Below are 20,395 nucleotides of genomic sequence, written 5' to 3'. Positions count from 1 at the left end.
CAAAAACGTAAAAATATCAACTTTAGAATGATATACACATTCCGTATAATCTCTATGTGTATTACATCAACATATCGAATGACTTACCTCAGAAACTGTAGTCTCATACGGCGTGTTGTCGAATCTGGGCGCGTTATCGTTGACATCCGTAACTCGGACGATCACCGGGATCTTGCGGTTGCTGTTCGTCGCTCGCACCGTGCAGCTCAGCTATAACAACAAAAAAAAAAAAAGATCATTGTAGTAACGAAGCTGCAACACTACCGCTATTCCACCGTGACGGTCGGAAAAGAAAGAAGATTTATCGTCACGTGACTGAAGCCTTTTTTTATTCGTTGTGTAATTGGTTGTGACAGATCCACGAAGCAGGTTCAGTGGGTCTTTTTAAAAATTTATTACATAAAATAGTAGCAGTAATCAAAACAATGTAAATTCACAGTAAATGAATTTATTAAAGTTTTTTGCTCTGGTCAAAAAACGATTAAACAAAAAACTTTATTTAATTGACGGGAATAAGAAATAAAATTGTGCGCAATAAATATTTATATTTTGTCATTTTAAACAATGGGTAATGTACGGTGCAAGTGCTATTACTCAAACTCTTTGTTTACTCAATCATTAAAACTGTTTGGTAAAGATTCAATAAACAAAAACACGTAATGATGAAAAGTTAAGTTAATATGAGGTGTATAATGAAAGAAAATAAAACGAGTGCAAAAAAATATTGGAAAAGGCTCATTCTTTTTGATGAGTGTCGTACATGCTAGTATAAAAATAAAATTTTATGACAAAAATAGTATTATGAGATGATAAAAACAGCCGCAAAAATAGTAAAATCGCGCATATCGCGTAGTATCTAGTAGTATCTATAGTTTCAGAAAAAAACCCGAGCTTGATCCTCGCAAATTCGTACCAAAATAGATACCATACAGTCTGTGCAAAATCATGCTGGATACGTAACACAGCACTGATAAGCCATTATTTTTCTCGTACACGTATATGTATTTCCGTAAATCGTCGGTTGCTCACAATGTGGTACACAAACGCATCCAAATTATACACCACACGCGCGCGTGAGTCAACGATGACCCTGGAAGATTACCGTCGGCGAATCCTGATTCCCTTTCGCTCGATTATTCGCAGGAGGGTGTACTATGCACATGTGTGCGTATATCTGCTTCTCGTCCTATGTGGAGCAAAGCCGGCTTTGCTGCGAGTGATTTCAGCCGCCGAGTTATTGTGCACCTCGCTGCATCCTCCGCTTTTTTTTTATCACCGTTGGTTTTCCGTAATGCCGAGAGAGATATTTTTTTCGGTGAGTGGCCGAAAATTGTTTAACATTAATTAAGTACTTAGTTCTCTCGCGTTTGCACGAAAATTTCTCGAAATTTCTCGAAAATTGAACAACCAAACAATACGCTTTAACTCCACGTCACGCCTTTATTTCATCCACGTTTTCATATACAAGAAACCAATATCGTATTTATAAGATTTAGGTCACTGTTGTATTTTTCTGAAAAAATTGAAAAACGCTCTTATTTTTTTTATCTTGCCATACAACATGATCCTGCCTCTTTACTGTCTAGAAGTTTATACCAAATTTCAATGTTTAAGCGACACGTTTAAGAGCAGCGATGGAAGTACTCAAATAAAGAAGTCGAGGGCTATGCTCTCAAAATATTTACGAACAAACAATAATGTTTCGATAATATAGAGAATAAAGATTTTATCAGCACAGCCCTTGACTTTTTCTTTTGACAACCTATTTTTTGAATTTAGTTTGCTTTCTTTAGAGATATTTGTGACCATAGAACTTCTTCAAATTTTGAATTATAAATTGCATTTTAATTTTTACCAAATGAACTGATAATACTTGGTTTTACAAAAAGTTGATAATCAATATTCTTTTATCGATGAAGTGCTGCGTAATTATAATTGATACTTTTATTCAACATTGAATTCATTACAAAGTTACCCAAATTGACATATTTCATGAATTTTCTTTAATGGATTGTAATCTTTCTTTAGTAGTTTTAAAAAAAAATAATAATAATAATTTGAGTTTTTGTAACTTACGACGTTAGTCCAAATACAACTTATAAAACTTATGATTGAAAAATTAATCAAGGTGTATTCTTTTTTTCTAATTCAGCTTAACTTTTTTAACATTTCGGCTTGTTTTACACCACGCGACCCATAAGTCACTCAATGTCCGAAAACAAGGTTTCATCCGAACCTCATGCATACATTAATTTGATATTTGTATTTTCCTTGATCTCTCATATTTTATTATTAAAGCACTCACACTGAATTTATCGTCTACAATGAAAATTTCTATGGGAAAAAAGAAAAATTTATATCGCATTTAATAAAAGGTCGAAAATCGATTACAAAAATCCTTTACGGACATACAGTGACAGAAATTGAGTATAAGTTGAATAAAAGCATGTAAAAATGCTCATTCAAAAATTGGTGCACAATTTATCATGTACTGAATCAATACGTTAAGCGTATCGTTACACTTTCTTGATAACTTGGTTGCTTACACTATGTTAGTTTTTTAATTTATTTTATTCAAATGAAGATTGTAAAAAATGCCTAAGCTGTTAAAAATCTACAAGGATCGACCTAACATGTACTGTAATGTAATTACAGCAGTAATAATAATAACAACAATAAGAATAATAATAACAATAAAAACAATAATAATAGTTAAAACAATAGTTAAAATAATAATGATAATAATAATAATAATAATAATAATAATAACAATAACAATAACAACAGTCATCAATATAACATTGTAGTAATAAAGTATTTACCTGAAAAAAGACGTGCGACAGATTATCCTCATCTCGGTCCAGTGGCCTGAGAAGCCTGAGTCGTTTGCCATCGAGGGTAAAAAGTGGCTGGCGGCCTGTTAAGTTCAGCTCGAGGATCGTCTCGTTCGTTGGGTCGCCGATAACGGGCAGCTCTGCCGGGACTGTTTCCTGATCGATCGCTGCGAACAAAGGATTTTCGAGTCTTAGACCTAAAGCTTCATTCATTCCAGGGACACAAACAATTTTAGATGCAAAAAAATTTCCTTTTTTTCATTGCACATTGAAGTTGATGTAGTACATTGGTATTTTCAATTAAAAGCTGGAAAAAAATGAAAAAAAAGTGCACACTAATAAATTATCCCAAAATGGAGTAATGGAAGTTTCAGTTTCAATAAAAAAATACAGAGGAAAAAAAAAACTATAAAAGTAAAACTGTTTTCCTCAATCAGTGATTAAATCTTTACTCAAAACTTTGCCTCTTGACTAGACTCTCATCAAAACGATTATACTTTTTTCAACATCGATTATTTTTTATGCATGAAATTATAATTATAAAAATTAACGAAACAGCGTACTAATCAAAAATCATCTATCCAATAAAATTATGTTTGTTTGAAAGTTACTCAAATCAGGAGTAAGAAAGCAGCAGGATCTTACAAAGAGCGAAGGATTTATGATGCTAACTACTCTTTACCGTTAAGCTGTCATTCGTATATTAAATTTGGTATATAGTACGAAAGCTTGTAAGCAAAGAGCGATCAACATCAGAGTACTTCATCGGAGTCTTACATATATACACTGTCGTGTTGATACCGTTGTTTCAAGGATTGCAAGAGTTGGGAGTTTACTTGGGCTGTTTTTGTTAGTGCAAGGATTTTTCCGCTAGAGCCACTTTGAGAAATCGAGCAGCTAAAAAAACTAAGGCATCCAAATGGATAAAAAGCTTCGAAGCTCAAAAGACGATTTTCAATGAAGAAGATCATGGGCACATCATCAGGAAGTCCAACACTCGAGGTCACCATCCCGAGGAATATGAAAAACGTAGTCTATTTAATGTATTTCTAGGCATCCCTTCAGAAAGAAAAAAAAGTACTCCTGATAAATAACGGTGAGACACACCGGATTGTCAGGCTCGTCGTGGACGGAAACGCGCGCTCAGGAGAAACGGAGACAGTCGCGTTGAAAAATTCAAGGGTAAAAGTCAACATAACGAGCGTAATTTTTTTTTTCCTTTCTTTCTTTCTTCGTGCTTGGCGACGCGCGCGAGTAAGGCGGGAAATGCGGAAAAGAAGCCGAGCCTGCGGCCGAGAGGGCACGTCGCTTCGGAACTGTAAATTCAAAAAGTGCAGAAAAACGGGCCGCTAGAGATTATTGTGGCAAGGGTACGAGTATCGGATAATGTGTGCGTTCGAGGCGGGTAATTGTAAACAGGAACAGCTGCTTTCCCACCACGTGGTCGCATCTTTTTGTCACATTTGAGTTTTTCTCTCGGGGTGATTAGGAGCTATTTCATTCGTTGCGAAATGAAGAGAAGTTCAGGACTATTATTTTGCACCACGATGATTGTCCAGGAGTATGCGTACGAGCATAGTGTCAGCAAAGTATCTATTGCCAGTAGATAGTCTGTGGATTAGATTTCAATACTGATTGATTACCGTAGTTTTTTCAAGAAAATTAACAGGTAACAGAAACAAAAAAGGTCTCAAGCACATTGTTAAACGTCTTGGGTTTGGAAGCAAGTGTTTTCGTGGATTTGATTTCCGGTATTTTTTTGTGGGTCATTATTGGGTAGAAAAACCTTTCATCTGAAAAACCAAAACCGTGAAATAAATGGTACCAATACTCAGTGACTTGAAAATCGAAACAAAAGATAATCATACTGTTTTTAGGATACGGTGCAGCCCTTCTTGAAAGATGGATGGGTCACGGAATGAAACTTGATCCTACGAGAGTTGATTGGTATAGTTTGATCACTTGGTTTTTTCATAGTGGGAAGACTGAAAAGCATAAGACTGAGGAAAATTCAAATGGAATTTTTAATCTTACTTGAAAAATTTCAGATAATGAATGTTTCATCAAATTTTAGGGGTACACGTGCGTATGGAAGGGTTTGGGGGTCGAAGCCCTTGAGCACCGTACAGAAATAATTAACATTTAAATATTTCCATGTGAATAGATTAATTGTATGAAGTAATAACCCTTTTATAGCTTTAATTAAATATGAAAAAGATTATATCTTGAAAAAAAAGAATTTTTAAGAAATGAGACAAAGACACAAAAATTGCATGCAGTCATACTGCAAAAAGTAGCATTTCCACGAAAAAATGAAAGAAAAATCTAAAAGTTTTATGGTAAATCTTACACTGCGAGAAAAACAAAAGCTTAAGTCAGAGAAGTGAAAACAGAAAGCAAGTCTTGCGGTCGCTTGTCCAACATTAGCGCTAAAATTGAAAAAATAACCAAGCCATAGAACAAAAAATCTAGACTCCTTGCGCTCTATATCTCTCTCGATCGCTATACCTTTCTCTCGTCTGCGGTCGACAAAAATTGAGTCGCGCGAAAACGAACAAAGCTACTAGCTCACGTCATCCTATGCATTATGCATGTACCTTGTAGTATGCAGTAGGGGGACGTGTTATAAGTATATAAGCTCCGTAAGAAAAGAAACGGAGACACGTGCGCTTGTATTGTATATTACGTGTATACGTGACGTGCAGATTGAGACGTTTTTCGGCTACTTTTGGTTATACTGTGACAATCTGGGGCTCCCGACATAATTATTATTTTTTATTTATTTTTTTTTTTAATATTTTTTTTGAACAAGTTGTGAAAATTGTATTGAGTGAGTTAATTATAAGGTAATGATGAGTAGCTGAATTTATAGAAAAACTTAATTTTTGCGTACAAGGTACACAAGTGTACGAATATTAATGCTATTTCTTTATTTTTTTCAACTGTTTCGAGATACTGATCTGCATGTCCCTGCTTTGCTGTGTTTCTATGCATGTTTTTGCAATTTATATACGTTTATTGTTCTTTCTAAAGATTTAAAATTTTTCTTACCTGAAAGGTCAAAGAGCCACTAGTCGATAACCACGTATTTTGTATCACTATATATGTAGGTTATACTGGGTCGTTATCGACCTTTACTTTACCTATCTACCTTCATTATGAGTATCCACTTTTCATGGTACTTTAGGGAAGCTGCAGATCTATTCTACATATTTTTAATATCTGATTGTAAATTGGCGTGTTAAAACCTAATTGTACTTATTTTTATAATTATACATAAATACAAACTAATCTACAGTTTTAGCATCCATAATTTTGTTACAAAACATTTGTTCTACTTCCTATGATTCAATCCAAGATGTATACTAAAAATTTCAAGAAAACATTTATAGAAAATTTACTCTCTTAAACTATCTAACAGATCGAAATGTAAAATTTACGACTAACAAAGTACATTCCGCCATTTTCTCTTAATATCTCTAGTTTTGAGATTGTGTAAATACTTTTTGTAAAATAAATTAAATAGCATATAAAACTGTATTTACATCACAAAATTGTTTTAACCTAAAATGCATTAGAATAAGCTCGTATGAAAACTTTTTCATTTATTTATTATTATTTAGATTCTTTTTCGAATCTGTGAGGTACAAAAAAAACTTCCAATGACAAAAAAAATGGTAAAAATGTTTTCATTAGAATTCACACAAGATTTTTTCGATCTATGTAATCAATGTAAAAACGTTAGTTGTTATTATTTTATTACGCTGCGGTAAATTTTTTCCCGTTAAACCCCATCAAAAAATGGCTAAATGAATTTCTAAAAAATTTATCTCTGCTCCTGAAAAACTTTTTTTTCCTAAAGCAATTTTTTTGGTGACTACATATTAAAATACCAGCTAAAAGAGTACAAAATTTTTATGACAATGTTGAGAGATTTACAAAGAAAACAGAGTCCAACAAAGTTAAACTTTTTAAATCGCGATTGATTTTATGAAAATATTGTTGAAGCATAAAAAATTCCTTATGTTGAAAATAAATCCGTAAACTAGACGTCACAACAACAAAAATTAGCAATAAAAAAATAACTCTTAAAGGTGGGCAAAGGATCAGATTGAATAAAACATTTGAGACCTACTTAATAAATAAATACTTATGAGCGGAAAATTATAAATACTATTTTTTTAAATCGTGCTAAGTCTTTATATTATATAAGACATATTCTTTTCAAGTACTTAGGCTCTAAAGAAATTATCAACTGAATAACAAAAACAATCTGATTCCCTTTTTTTTAGAGTTTTATGTCGATTACTTAAAACAAGTATTGACCAATTTTAATGATTCGCACGTCAAATTAAGTGTATTTACGTCATCTATGAAAATCATAACTTCAATTAGGGATATTGTCAAATGGCTTAGAGCTACGCTTACCAAATAATGACTCTTCTCGATTTTTTACTTTTTTTCATAAAACCGTTAATAAAAACATTAATGCGACACTGAGAGAAGGATTTGTTAACTATCAACTTACAAGTATGTTAACAAAAAATTGATTTACATGTTCTTTATAACTTTTTAAATTTTAACTGCACACAGACAACATGTTAATAGTTACCATGCCATATATACGTTGAACCTGTGCCACGTTATATGGCAACACTCGAGATACATATTATAGATAAGTTAACAGTTATAACATATGAAGTTAATTACTAACAATTCCTTCTCTCAGATCACATTTTAAATGGGAGCTACACCACACGTATGTTTCTTATCGATGAATAAAATACCGAATGTACCGCTTTTGATAATTCTACTATTCTGACTAACGTTTTTGTCATCAAAAAGGGACGTTGAAAGGAGAAACATGATTTCCAAATTTCCACTGTAAGTGACTGAAATAATCAGCTATCAATAAAGTCAAAAGTTGCGATCGATCTTTTAACAGATTTTTCGAGCTCATCCGCTAACGGTTACCCCATAAGCAATTTCCGATCAGAGATCTCGCGCACTTTCCGGGCTGTAGAAAAATTTTCGACATCTGGAGAGGAGAAGAACAAAACGACGTCGACAGAGCAAACACTCCAGGGTGGAAGATTACGCCCGCGCATACAAGCTGCTGAACCAGTTGGCACACGAAGGAGTCTCGATAGGCATCGCCGAACGAGTGCGAGTGTTACCACGAAGACAAGGTAGTACTTCTATACAAATTACATCAAATCAAAACGACTTTTACAGGGATAACTAAGGATGACAAAGTCACTGAGATAGTTGATACTTGGCGGAGTTTAAAATGAAATTGTTCTTTTGCAAGCAGCATATATATTTTTTTCTTTTTTTCAAATGATAAATTTACGGGTAGGTATGCACGTGCCGTTAGAAATTACAGATTTGTAAAAACAGCGCGAGCGAACGAACGGGTATGGGTGTACTAGGAGGTGATCGATAAATTCTGTTTTTTTCAATCAACCGCGGGTACGTGTGTACCTGTATGCTGTCCTACAAATCATCGATCCCATCGGCGCGCCATTACCATACGTTGGCGAAAAATAAGTTTGGTCGCATAAATTATGCTAAATAGCGTTCGATAGCTTGTAAGTCATATCGTGTACACGCACACACATAGCATACACATATACGTAATATAGGGTATACTCACAGTCCCCTCTGCTCTCCTCGATGTCGAGAATGATGTTCGATTGGTTTATCTCCAGTTCGCATAAACCTGAAACATTAACGGAAGCAATATTTTATTATTTTTATTATAAATTTTACATTTTTGGAATAAAAAACGCAAAAATTAAATTTTGTTTTAGGTGTCGTATCGATAAATAATGATTAATGCAAGGGTGTAATTTTTATAGCTCTGCCTGAATATGACAATATGGAGTGTATGCTTCGTATCATACTGTTGTGGAATATATATTTCATGTCAAATTAATACTTGGCCGTCATTCATTGCGTGATTATAATTGCAAGACTGATCACCTGGTTTGTGTGAGGAGCAGTAGAATTCAACAATCAGACTTGGATGGAAAAACCAATTTTAAATTTTGTAAATGAAAATAAAGATCATCTGCTGTATAAAATCAAATTTATGTTCGAGTTTTCTCAAACAATCATAAAAAACAAAAAATTTTCTTAAAGGAGGTTCGATACAATATTCCAGAGGGGCGATGAAGCAGGTTCAGGGGTGTGGGAAGCTCACGGCATAACTGACAGAATGTAATACAGTTTACTACTATGCATGGCATACGCGCATCCATCTTATACGCCTAACCAAAGTTTTTATTTTTGCTTTGAAAAATTGTGATTTTCTCTCTAATTAGTATAAATACTGGTTAAAATCACAGGATCATAAATTTGCAGTACTTGAAGTGCCAATATATATTTTTTGTCGATTTTTTAACCATTACTAAGGTACGTTATTTTTAAGTCACAAAAATTTTCCCATTACAGCCCTTGTTAAGTTTTTTATTTTTTATTTTGAAATATCTTAATAACTACATGGCTGATATCGTCCAAAAAAAGTACGTCTGTTTTTTATAACACATATAGTGACTAAAATCGTCGATGGTATGTATTGAACCTCCTTAACTCATGGTTGATCTGTGAATATCCATGGGACCGAGACCCCTAATAAGTGTTTAAAATTTACGATTTTATTTTACACTTTGAGTTAAAAAGTGGTATGTATATGTAACTTCTTGGCATGATAGTTCTCCAACTTGGGGTCAAATATAAACAGACAAGTCAATAACTTAACATATGCGTACAATTCAATTGTTTTTAACATTGTGTTAAAAAAAAAAAAAAAAAAAAAAAAAAATTATTAAGTCACATTAGAAATGAACAGGACGAACGATTTCATATAAAACCGCGTATAGGTTCAATTTACCAATTTCATCCAATAACCGAATCTCCAAGCACTCTACCTTCATTTACGAATGATATAAATATACCGATCATGTTAAAAAAAAAATGGCAAAAAAGGCTCCGGTGTCACAGCTCGCTGGGTGCCCATTACACATACACAGCACACGCTCGTGCGCAAATGGGCTCACCCCTTCTCCCCTTTTATATTCATAAGCGAGACCCTGAAAGCTTCGCGCAAAAGCCACGCTGCCTGATGCATAAACATAAAATCGAACGACCGCGCGATTAAGCCGCCGAGAAGGCAGAAACTAGAAGATGATGTAACGCGAGACGGAGGAAAAAGGCCATCCTCGTATCTAATTATCGCACGCCTGTTTATGCTGTACATCAAATCCGTGCACGTATCCCTACGTGTAACTGGTCAGAGGTGTTAATTTTACCGATTTCGCGCGTTTTTCCGTCTACCACCTCCAATAAACACCGTGTACCTGTTACTTTTTCACACTCAACACGCATAGGTATTCATGTACGTGTGCACCACTCTCTTCCTTTATTGTATCGTGTGTGCATGAATACATTTATTTAATTACATCGGCCGTGACAAGTAGCTGTCAATCTCGCGGTTTGGCCGAAACGAGCTGTCTAATAAGTACTCGTGTTCGTGATGGGCACTTTTAGCGGTGTAGTCAACTCGACCTTAGTGACTTATGGAACTACTCGAAAAAAAAATGTACGAAATTTGGAGATGACGTTGGTAATTTACGCCAACCTCGTGTAAACCACGAAGATATTTACCAACTCCGGAAGTACGTGATAACCGTCGAGTAATTAAGTTTGCGTACAAAGTTTTCCTCAATCCTTCTGTTGCAACGACCAGCTTTCGACACTACTCGTTTCGCCCAGTCTCACCCTTTCTAGACAGATCTGGCCACCGATCGTCAGCGCGTATTCTCTGTATTTTCTTCTACCCCCTCTCACTTTGCAGGTTGGTCTAAATACGAGGAATTTACAGTTTTAGTTAATTTAATACTGATCTGGGTTTCGCGAGCCCGTTCGTCAATGAAAATTTAACGAAAAGTGATGGGTCGTTTTTTGCTCAATTATAGATCTTGATAAGGAAATCGAATCCCCTTTTCGACAATGTTTCATATCATTTTTAAGTAGTTGCAATATTTATTATTTTTATACGTATAATTTCACAGAAGAAACTTTTTTTTTTGGAATATTTTAAAGGTTCGCTCGCCAGTCATGGCAGAAAACGCGGAAGCCACCTTAACGTGTAGTATCATGGAAATTGCCAAGAGATTAGCGATAAGTACGCGATAAACTTCAATAATCATACAAAAAGTTTTTTTCCAAAAAATCTGTTGGTATTATAAAAATATTGTGTTGATGACTAGGATCTTATAAAAATTGAGAGAAAAGTTATCTGTCGTCTTCAGCAAATACGTAAGTAATAATAATAATAATAATAATAATAATAATAATAATAATAACAATAATAATAATAATAATAAGAAGAAGAAGAAGAAAAAGAGGATCTTTTTTGGCAATATTTATACACTTTTTAAAAAACTGGAATACTTATTGTTAAAGATTTAACTAAAGTTTTCAAAATATCTGTCTATTGAAAAAATAGTAGTTGTCCTACGAGTTTGAAAAGTCTCTGTTTGCGAACCGAGAGGTTTGCGGCCCGAGCCGAAGGCGGAAAAATATATTTTTTCACTTCTTGAGGGGCCCTTCACTTGTTACGACACCTAACATGACTCTTATTGTAATTCACACCAATGATTTTAAAATCAAAAGAAGCTTTATAAATAAACCCTTAGTTTATTTAGACAGAAAATATTTTTTTATAACAAAGGACGCGTCTTCACTCTTTAATAGCTAAAAGGGCTCTGACAAAAAAGTTGGACAAAACATCGCGTTGCTATGTCAAAACGAACATGGCAACCAAAAAACAAAAAAGAATCCAAAATGTCTAAACAACCGCGTTCGAAACACTAATCGAACACTGTAGCCCTATTTATCTGTCTGAAAAGACAGGGGGAGAAAAAACGGCCCCAGAGATAGCACTATCAAGTACCCCCATGCTCCATACCTGCGGCCGAGAAACCCTCTGTGTTTCTCGGTCAATTAGAACGTATACACGGGAATATAAATGAAAAGGTTAACTTATATGAACTAACAGCTATTAATCACAAAGAAATAAATACAGGCAGAAGCATACAGTAACACTTATAGATGAAACGATAAATTTCTCTAAAAATTTTTTATATCTATACGTTTAAAATAATACAAACGTCATAAAACAAATATTTAGTTAGGTTTTACTGATAAGTGCCCGTGAAATATTCGAGTCAACAGAATTTTTTTTATTATCCGATGTATTTTGAGCTCCTGAAAATGATAAACCATGGGGTTCGTCCTAATTTTTCTGCAATTAATTGTTATTAACGAATTATATAAGCAAATAGAAACCTTTTACAATTTTGGCAAACGAAAAATTTATCTAAATTCTTTGGAATATTTTGAGCAAAAAAATGATGGAATATATGTATATACCTAAGCCTTACAGATTCTTAGTAAAAAATTTCTCAAGTTTAAAAAAACACGTTTTTCCGATTATCAACCACGTGTTATTATTCAGTCATAACAGCATTATTTTCAACTCTCATGGGCTGAAATTTTACCTTAAGGTGTGCACTTCAAGATAAAAAAAATTGGCAGTGTGGCTCTTTTAAAAAATTACAGAATATTCTTGAAAACTTGAGATCGTGTAAGAAATTCTAGAAAATATTAATTTTAATAGCGTAGCACCAATGTACCTCGTCTAGTAAGGAGATCCGCCAAGTTCAAATCATAATTTTTAGAAAGCAAACGTTCATAACAAAGTGTAGGGTGAGAAAATAATTTAACAGCAGACGATACTCACTTATATTGGGCTGAGAAGTAGAACCCAGGTTTGTTTACATTTAAAAATGATACTGAGTGCAAACGTTTTCTCGTTAAGACGTTGCTGTATCTTTACAAATTTGATTCTGATTTTGGTAATACCTATTAACGTACAATAATAACAATTCACTGAAAAAAAACATAGAAATTTTTATTGTAAAAGATAGAGTTAACCAGAATCTAGTGTTGCCTAAGAAAATATACTGATGAAATTCATGTACGGTTATAATGTACATAAGAAAATCTCGAAAAAACGTACTTTTTTAACTACGGATAAGAGAGTACTTAGGAGCAATATGCACCAACTATACAGCTCTTCTACTGACTCATACAGAAAAAGAGAGATAAGGAACTTAATAAGGTATAGAATATATTCAAACAATAGCATTCAGTATGCATACATATGATACAATATTGTATATACACAGTATAGACGATACAAACAAATCAGTTGTCTTGTGCATTTAATTTATGTATGTATGTATACATCTTTAGGTGTGTTGTGACTCTGGTCATATATGTATTCCCCGATTGAATATTAAACTAATGCGCATATGTGTGCATTTGCATGTGTGAGCTAAACACTTGCCACATACTGAAAGTAGCCATTTTCCTTTATACTTACATCTGAATGGTGTGAAATTACAAACTATTAAATTTTTATTTGGTAGGAAATCGCAAGACTTGTAAATTTACCGATTTGTGTGGCACACCAAAAGACATACGCGTAAATACATGCTTAGAAACAAACGTCCATATCTTTTGTATTTCTTTACCTCTCTTTCTCCTTCGGTCTATTTCTTTTACACATGTAATTAAAGACATGATGTAGTTTGTGTATGTTGACGCATCGTGTGAACAATACATGAAGGTACACACTGCCACAGTGCAACGTTATACGCTGCTCAGTTCTGATTGACTAGCAACTATAGGTATGTGCTACAACCAAGTAAGAAACCGTTTAATTTAACCTTATCGTGATTACGTTGTTGATGAAGAGCCAAGAGACTTTCTGTCTGTACAACTTTTCTAGGGTACATTGTTTAAATGGTTCCCGTACACAACCTATCGGTGCAGGTTCTCTCACTCCGTCGTTTTTTTTAACCTTAAATAAAAGAGAAGCAGTTCACCGATCGACAGGAGTCGCAAAAGGTGAGTTACAATTAACGTTTGTTACTAATAAAAAGGGCAGGGTCACAACGTAAGCAACATACATTTTTTAATGAGTATTTCACTGGTTTTATTGCACGAAAAAATTTTCATCGTAAGTATTTTTCATAGTTGTTGGTAGAATCGGCTTTAAATGAATTTGATTCTCTTCGATATCATCTTTAATTATTATTATCTTACGAATAACGCGATAAATTATCTATGAAAGTGTTATAACTTATACTCATAACTCTGCAAGCGGTAGATTGTGCAACAATTTTTTCCGGCATTGCCAATAATTTGAGGACTGTTTATGAGGAGATTCATCGGAGTAAGTTTGTAATTCCTTATGAAAAACTGTTTAAGATATGAAAGCAAAAAGCATTTTTATGTTGAAAATGTGACTCTAACGCACTGTATCTAAAATTGTGTAGTGAAAAATGTTGAAATCAAAAGCTTGTGTAGGAAGTAAATTGCTGATGAAAACATTTTTCTACGAAAATTAACTTTCTTCGAAACCTGCCTAATACAACTAAAGTGATTTCGTTATCGGTAACCGTTCTAATCAGTGGGCCTATCATTGAGCACTAAACTATCACTTTGAAGTGTCTTGATTCTCTTTGAAACATTTATAAAACATTATTAAAAAGTTAAGAGACATTCCTCTGGTCACAAGTTTTTTAGTATATCATTTTCGTCCGAAACAAGTAAGTTTCTCTACTGTCTTACAAACAACTGTTACCACTAAATATATAAGATACCATTGCTTGAACTAACAAAAGTCTACTTCTGTTACAAATTTTCCAGAACTCTAAATAATTTGGCTCTTAATTATTGTATCGCTTTTTAAAAACAGTATGTATTTTGGATCTTAACGGAAAATAGACAAAATTATATTAATAATTTCGTAATGCTCTGTTGCACCAGCTCGTGGGTATTACATAAAATTTTTTTGTCATTCATATTTTGAAGTAGTTGAGTTCGGCAGAGGATGGCGATGGGTTGCCATATTAAATTTTTAAAATAATAGACTGACCATGGGGCTCTTGTACAAAAATCTATTCAAATACTACTATTCGAGTACTCGTTTAAAGAGTTTCACTTTGCTTCCTCATAAAACGAGTTTTGCATTAATCCAAGAATTCTTTGAAACAAAAAAAAAATTTTCAATAATTAAGGCGATCAAAACGAGTCATTTAAAAAAACAATAGTTTTCGTCACGAAAGCACCATTGTCATTTTACGGCTCCAGGATCCGTACTATAGTCCCGGTTGGATTGCGCTTATTTGGCAAACACTTTCGCAAGTTCTTAGATAAAAAAAAAGAAATAGAAAAATTTGCATTTTCAGAAAAACTGCATCTTAAGGAGTATACAAATAAATTGCTTTCCATTTGTTGTCTTATCAATCTACGTTACTTTTTTTTTTATCAACGTAAAAGTGCTATTAAAAAGACCAGGCGTACTTTTTCTTAATATATAAACAAAACTTTTATTATAGATATTCTTGCTTATGTTATATAACAAACAAGTTCTAGTTAATATTTAGAATACGTCGTAGAATATTTTTCGAGATTTTTTTTTACATTTTTTTTTTTTTTTTTTTTTTTTTTTTTTTTTTTTTTTTTAAGTTAAAACATTCACGAAAAATTTGAATGAAGTTCTAATTTTTAAGAGAAATAAAATGAGCTTGGATCTTATCTTAATCGCTCCATAATACTAGGGTAACTCAACTTTTTATTATGCTGTGTGCATACACCGAATACATCACATCCTAGAATTAAAACTTTTAAATTTCATGTCTTAGAGCTTCAAGTTTTTGCTTTTTTTTTGTACAGATGAAAATGCTGATGCGTAGCATTATTTCTAGCAAGGACTGTACATCACTTCTATAATATTTAAAAAATAGTCACTAATAGTTTTTCATTTTAATAAAAAAAAGTTATTAAACATGTGATTCATATTGAACAAATCTGTGGTGTTTAACCCATAATTTTTCTACTACTTTTATTTATGAAAATTGTTAAATGATTTCACGAAGAAAAAAGTCAAGAAATATGATTTAACTTTTCAGAAAACCTTCTTAAAAAAATGTACCTTTATTTTTACTATTTAACAAACAGTCCACTATAAAACGATCGCTTAAATGCTTATTCAGGTTAAAAAGTCAAACGGACAGCTAAAGATGAACTATTTAAACTATTTGATGAGACCAACTCTCCATGAAGCAGTTCAAAATGGCAACGTTGCGGTCGTTCAAGAAATCCTGAAAAGGTGACTTTTGAAAAAAAAATAAACAGAATTTCTTAATAAGAATATCCAAAATTTTTTGACAATTTTCTTTGATCGCTTCTTCAGAGAGCCATCTTCTGTGAATAATTGGGATCTCGAATTCCAAACACCTCTTCACCTGGTCTACGATAACAATGATGTATTGATACAACCTCACAACAAGATGGCAATAGCAAAACTTCTTATAGATTATGGAGCGAACGTAAACGCACGAGGAAACAAACTTGAGACACCATTGCACTTAGCCGTAAAAAAACAACAGGTAATATTCATACATTATAAATAATAATCTCAAGTAATTTTAACACTTGAAATTTCAAAGATGGAGGGAGTGAAATTTCTTTTGGACAACAAAGCTGATCCGAATATCATTAACACTCAGAGTAAAACAGCTTTGCATTATGCAACACAAAAGAATAAATATATTGTAGAAATGTTGTTGAAGTACAAAGCAGACCCTAACATTACTGACTGTGATGATCAAGTACCATTAGACATTGCCATTTCTTCTCACAACATAGATGCAGAAAAGAATCTCGTAGCACTCGGGTAAAGGATCAAAACTTTTGTAACTTTTTTTTCATTTTAACTTGTATAATTTATGGATTTAATTTTCAAGTATAATAATCTTTTGTAGTGCAAAAAGCGTGAATTCCTACAGGAGTCTAGTAGAAGCGTGTAATAATTCGTATGAGTTGTGGACATGTCAAAAGACGTTTATCAAATATGTAATAGAACTGGCACCCGAATTGGATGCTTACGTTGACTTCTCACTGAAATCCCTACTGTACTATATAGTATCGAAGAATCACCAAAAGAACCACAGGACAGAGGATCCGTGTTTTCTTTTAGATATATTGCACGAGCTAAAAGTCAAAATCAAAGACGACATGAATGATTCCGATCTGCATAAAGCTGTTCGCGATGGAGATGAAGAAGCGATTAAGACCCTCCTCAAAAATGGAGCAAACGTCAACAGTAAAAACTTCTTCGGTGAGACACCATTGCATTTAGTCTTACGAGTTACTAGAACTTGCAAAACGAAATGGATTGATGAAATTGCTGAGCTGCTTGTTGAAAATGGTAAATTGGTTATTAGAACTTTCTAAATCAGTTTTAAAATGAGATCTCATTTTTATTATGATTGTTTCAATTGTTTTTTTTTTTTCCTTTTTCGTTAATTGTTATTTATGGTCATGTTTAAGGTTGTTGACTACCTTCGGATGGGAGTGTGAGAGAGAAGTCTGACTTTGTGCCTTTTTTAGGTTAGAAATGCATGCGCATGATTATTCATTAATAACTATTTTTACAAGGACATAATCGAAGTGATTGTCTTACTTAATTATTAGGAGATATCAATTTACTCTTGATTGCTGGCAGTTTTAACCAAAGCTGACTGTTAATTGTATTAAAATTGTCAGAGTCGCTTTTGACGATTTCCCATAAGAATGCATTAAAAATTCACAAAATTTATTTCATCAATTTCTCATTTCGTAAACACCCAAAGTTTTTGAAACTTTGCATAAATTTTTTTTATATATTTTTGAAGCGCTGTACAAAATTTAATTGAAAACTGGCTGTTAATTCCTTAAGGTAGTCAACCTCCTTAAATAAGCTATGTTAACCTACCATCCATATGCGTGATTCGGATAACAGTAAGTTCTTCGTTGACGTATTGGTTGACCAAACTATTAAAGTCTTTGTGCTTCCTAACAGCAAATAAAAAACGTGAAATATTCCAGCTAAAAGATAAAGTAACGATATGGTTTACAGGTGCAGACTTGCAAGCGCAAGATTACATCAACGAGACGCCCTTTTTTTTGGCAACAAGGATAATTGAAATAAATAAGAACTTGTGTAGTTTGATGCTATCAAAAATCGCTAAAGTAACCAAAGATACACTTCAATGTTCTGTCAAAGAAAAATTTGTCAAGTTTTATTACTGCCATCATCAGAGTGCACCAAATCTATTGGAACTCATCGTAGCTGTCAACTTGGGGTACGAATCGGTCGTTGATCGCTTACTTAACGCGAATAATGTCGTAGAGGCTATCCAAAGTGGCTCTCAAGACATCAATAGAGTACTGACTGTGGCCATTAAAAAGAGAGACTACAGCATCCTTAAGATGCTTTTGGAGGCTGGTCTACGGGCTGACAGGTTAGTTGGTTGAAATCTTAAAATTATTATTGAAAAACGTTCGCACTACTTGATTATCTTGAATTTATTTATCGACAGACGTTTTACCATTGATCCACCAAATTTTTTTGCCGTAACTTGTCCGGAGAACAATTTGAAGATCATATGCTTACTACGGGAGTTCCAAGACAACGCCAATGTCGACAATGCGATAATTTGGGCTTTGTATTACAGCGTTTCAAAATCTTATTACGATCAATTTATCTACTTATTATTTTTTTTCTACGCCATTGATTTACACTTGGGCAAATTACATCCCGACTTGATGCCGGCCAAAGGGCTGTTTGAGTTGAATGAGGCATTCTCAAAAACTTTCTCTTATTGTGATAGTGTGATAAAAAGACTAAAGTCTAATAATAAAGGTAGTATATCTATTTTCGACATCATCACGATGCCACTGGATTTGTACGTCAGGTTGTTGGACTACGAAATTCATTGGGATGCCTGTAAAAATTTGCATGCATCTCTGGAAAAAATTACAAAACCGAAATGCTACGACTACGTAACAAAAACTCGTATTGAATTGGCCATGGAGAAGAAACAGTTGTTAGATAATGCGGAAATTTCTTTAAACAAAGCATTGGAGGATATTTTAATGTCAATTAATTATGTAAGTTTACCCAGTGAAGTCGTGAGGAATATTTTTATGAACTTGAATCCAAGGGAATTAAGAAAGCTTGTAGAGGGCTAATCTTACATTGACGATGAATTCACTCCCCATGATTTTTTTAAACATAATTTATTTCTTGTTCAATAATGAACTTGTAGTGAACGTATGATTTAAGAGACAATTTATATAAACCTCGTTGTGATTGAGTGTACTTTTTAAACTTTTTAAAATTTTTTAATTTCACGCTTTTGAGATTTGAGAGTGTGCTTTAGTATGCTACAATAGTTTGCCAATTAAAAAATAAACTAATAAATCATCTATACCTTAAAAATGATCTTAATTGCATCCATATGTTGTTTAGTTCACTATTAGATATTGAAGATAATATAATTCATCAAACAACTATCAGACTCAGTAAGATTTAGTAATTACGTTACCATGAAAATATCTTTGAAATTTCAGTAAATATAATGACAGAATAAAAGGATCCATGTAATTTTTTGAATCATTACTTCAACTAATTCCATTTACCAAATTTCTTATTGCTTTTTTGCACGGCTTACAAGTGGTTGATAAAGAAATGGGGACAGAACACTTTAGCTCTAGTGACCTACCTTCTGAGACAGTTTTGAAACTAACATTTTTATTTTATACATGCGTTTATCAGTACTTTATAAAAAAAAAAGTATAATTTTTAATAAAATCGAGATATTTTTAACGAAGTGGGTTTAAATCATATACGTGCAAATGAATTTAAAATTAAATTTATTGGAAATAAAAAAATGTTGAATTCTGCGTAATAAAAAAATACAAAAAAAACTTAATGACGTGACTTTCAAAAGATTTAATGAAGCATTGTTCAAAGTATATTTTTTTTTTAATTTTTCTATACCCAATATTGTTTATGTTAAATACACAATCTACTCTTATAAACATATTTCTATTTTCACTAATTACATGCTGTAACGTAGAGTCTATTGATTTGATACTAGAGCTACTATTATCTTATTTTTTATCTTATTAGCTAATGTTAATCATATATACTCGTAAGATCTCAGTTATGTTTAAAAAATCAGGTGGTGAAAATAACTAGATATTTGTCTATTTTTTACAAAGATTAAATTACAGATTGTTTATACATAAGTAACAGAAATTAAGATAAACTTTTTAATTATTTTGTTGCATAATTCAATCGCAGCTGAAGTTATATTTTCATAAAAGTAAAAAGTTTTACTTTTATTTTAGATTTTCTCTCCATTTTTTTAATCATTAGTATTTTATCTTTTTGCTCTTTGCACAATGCGCATGTTACATTTACCTGTTATCCCCACACTTGTATTGGTAACCCATTAAAAATAGTTTTTTACAAACCTTAAATGTTAGGTAAGTTTGATGTATTGAGCTCATATTTCGTAAGGAATTTCTGAACCTTTATACACACTGGCAATGAATAGTATTCTTCCTAATAAATATGTAGCCTTAACAAG

At 32.9% G+C, this 20,395-nt stretch overlaps 2 protein-coding genes across 4 annotated transcripts in view; one reads left to right on the top strand and one right to left on the bottom strand.

Annotated features, from left to right (window-relative positions):
• Window positions 1-20,395, bottom strand: part of Cad99C (cadherin 99C) — a 376,725-nt gene that overhangs the window by 42,477 nt on the left and 313,853 nt on the right. Inside the window, exons 5-7 of the mRNA XM_089597377.1 lie at window positions 8,491-8,556; window positions 2,823-3,001; window positions 88-210 (exon numbers count right to left, since the gene is read on the bottom strand). Coding sequence (XP_089453503.1) covers window positions 88-210; window positions 2,823-3,001; window positions 8,491-8,556 — 368 coding nt within the window. The remainder of the gene's footprint in view (window positions 1-87; window positions 211-2,822; window positions 3,002-8,490; window positions 8,557-20,395) is intronic.
• Window positions 13,461-19,689, top strand: LOC106644920 (uncharacterized). Of its 3 annotated transcripts, none has more exons than XM_089597538.1 (8): window positions 13,461-13,611; window positions 13,696-13,814; window positions 15,968-16,083; window positions 16,168-16,363; window positions 16,424-16,650; window positions 16,739-17,184; window positions 17,875-18,259; window positions 18,338-19,689. In XM_089597538.1, the coding sequence occupies exons 3-8, from the start codon at window positions 15,995-15,997 to the stop codon at window positions 18,987-18,989; spliced, it is 1,995 nt and encodes a 664-aa protein (XP_089453664.1). In that variant the 5' UTR covers window positions 13,461-13,611; window positions 13,696-13,814; window positions 15,968-15,994; the 3' UTR covers window positions 18,990-19,689. The 3 variants fall into 3 exon arrangements, with proteins under 3 accessions (XP_089453664.1, XP_089453658.1, XP_089453670.1); XM_089597544.1 differs by having other exon boundaries at window positions 13,574-13,594; XM_089597532.1 differs by having other exon boundaries at window positions 13,461-13,814.

This window comes from Copidosoma floridanum, unplaced genomic scaffold (genome assembly GCF_036245765.1).
Source record: "Copidosoma floridanum isolate Cflo_tuat_1 unplaced genomic scaffold, Cflo_Japanese_pri ptg000004l, whole genome shotgun sequence".
NCBI lineage: Eukaryota > Metazoa > Arthropoda > Insecta > Hymenoptera > Encyrtidae > Copidosoma > Copidosoma floridanum.
The sequence above is the reverse complement of the archived record's forward strand: the minus strand, read 5'-3'. Positions and strand labels throughout refer to the sequence as shown.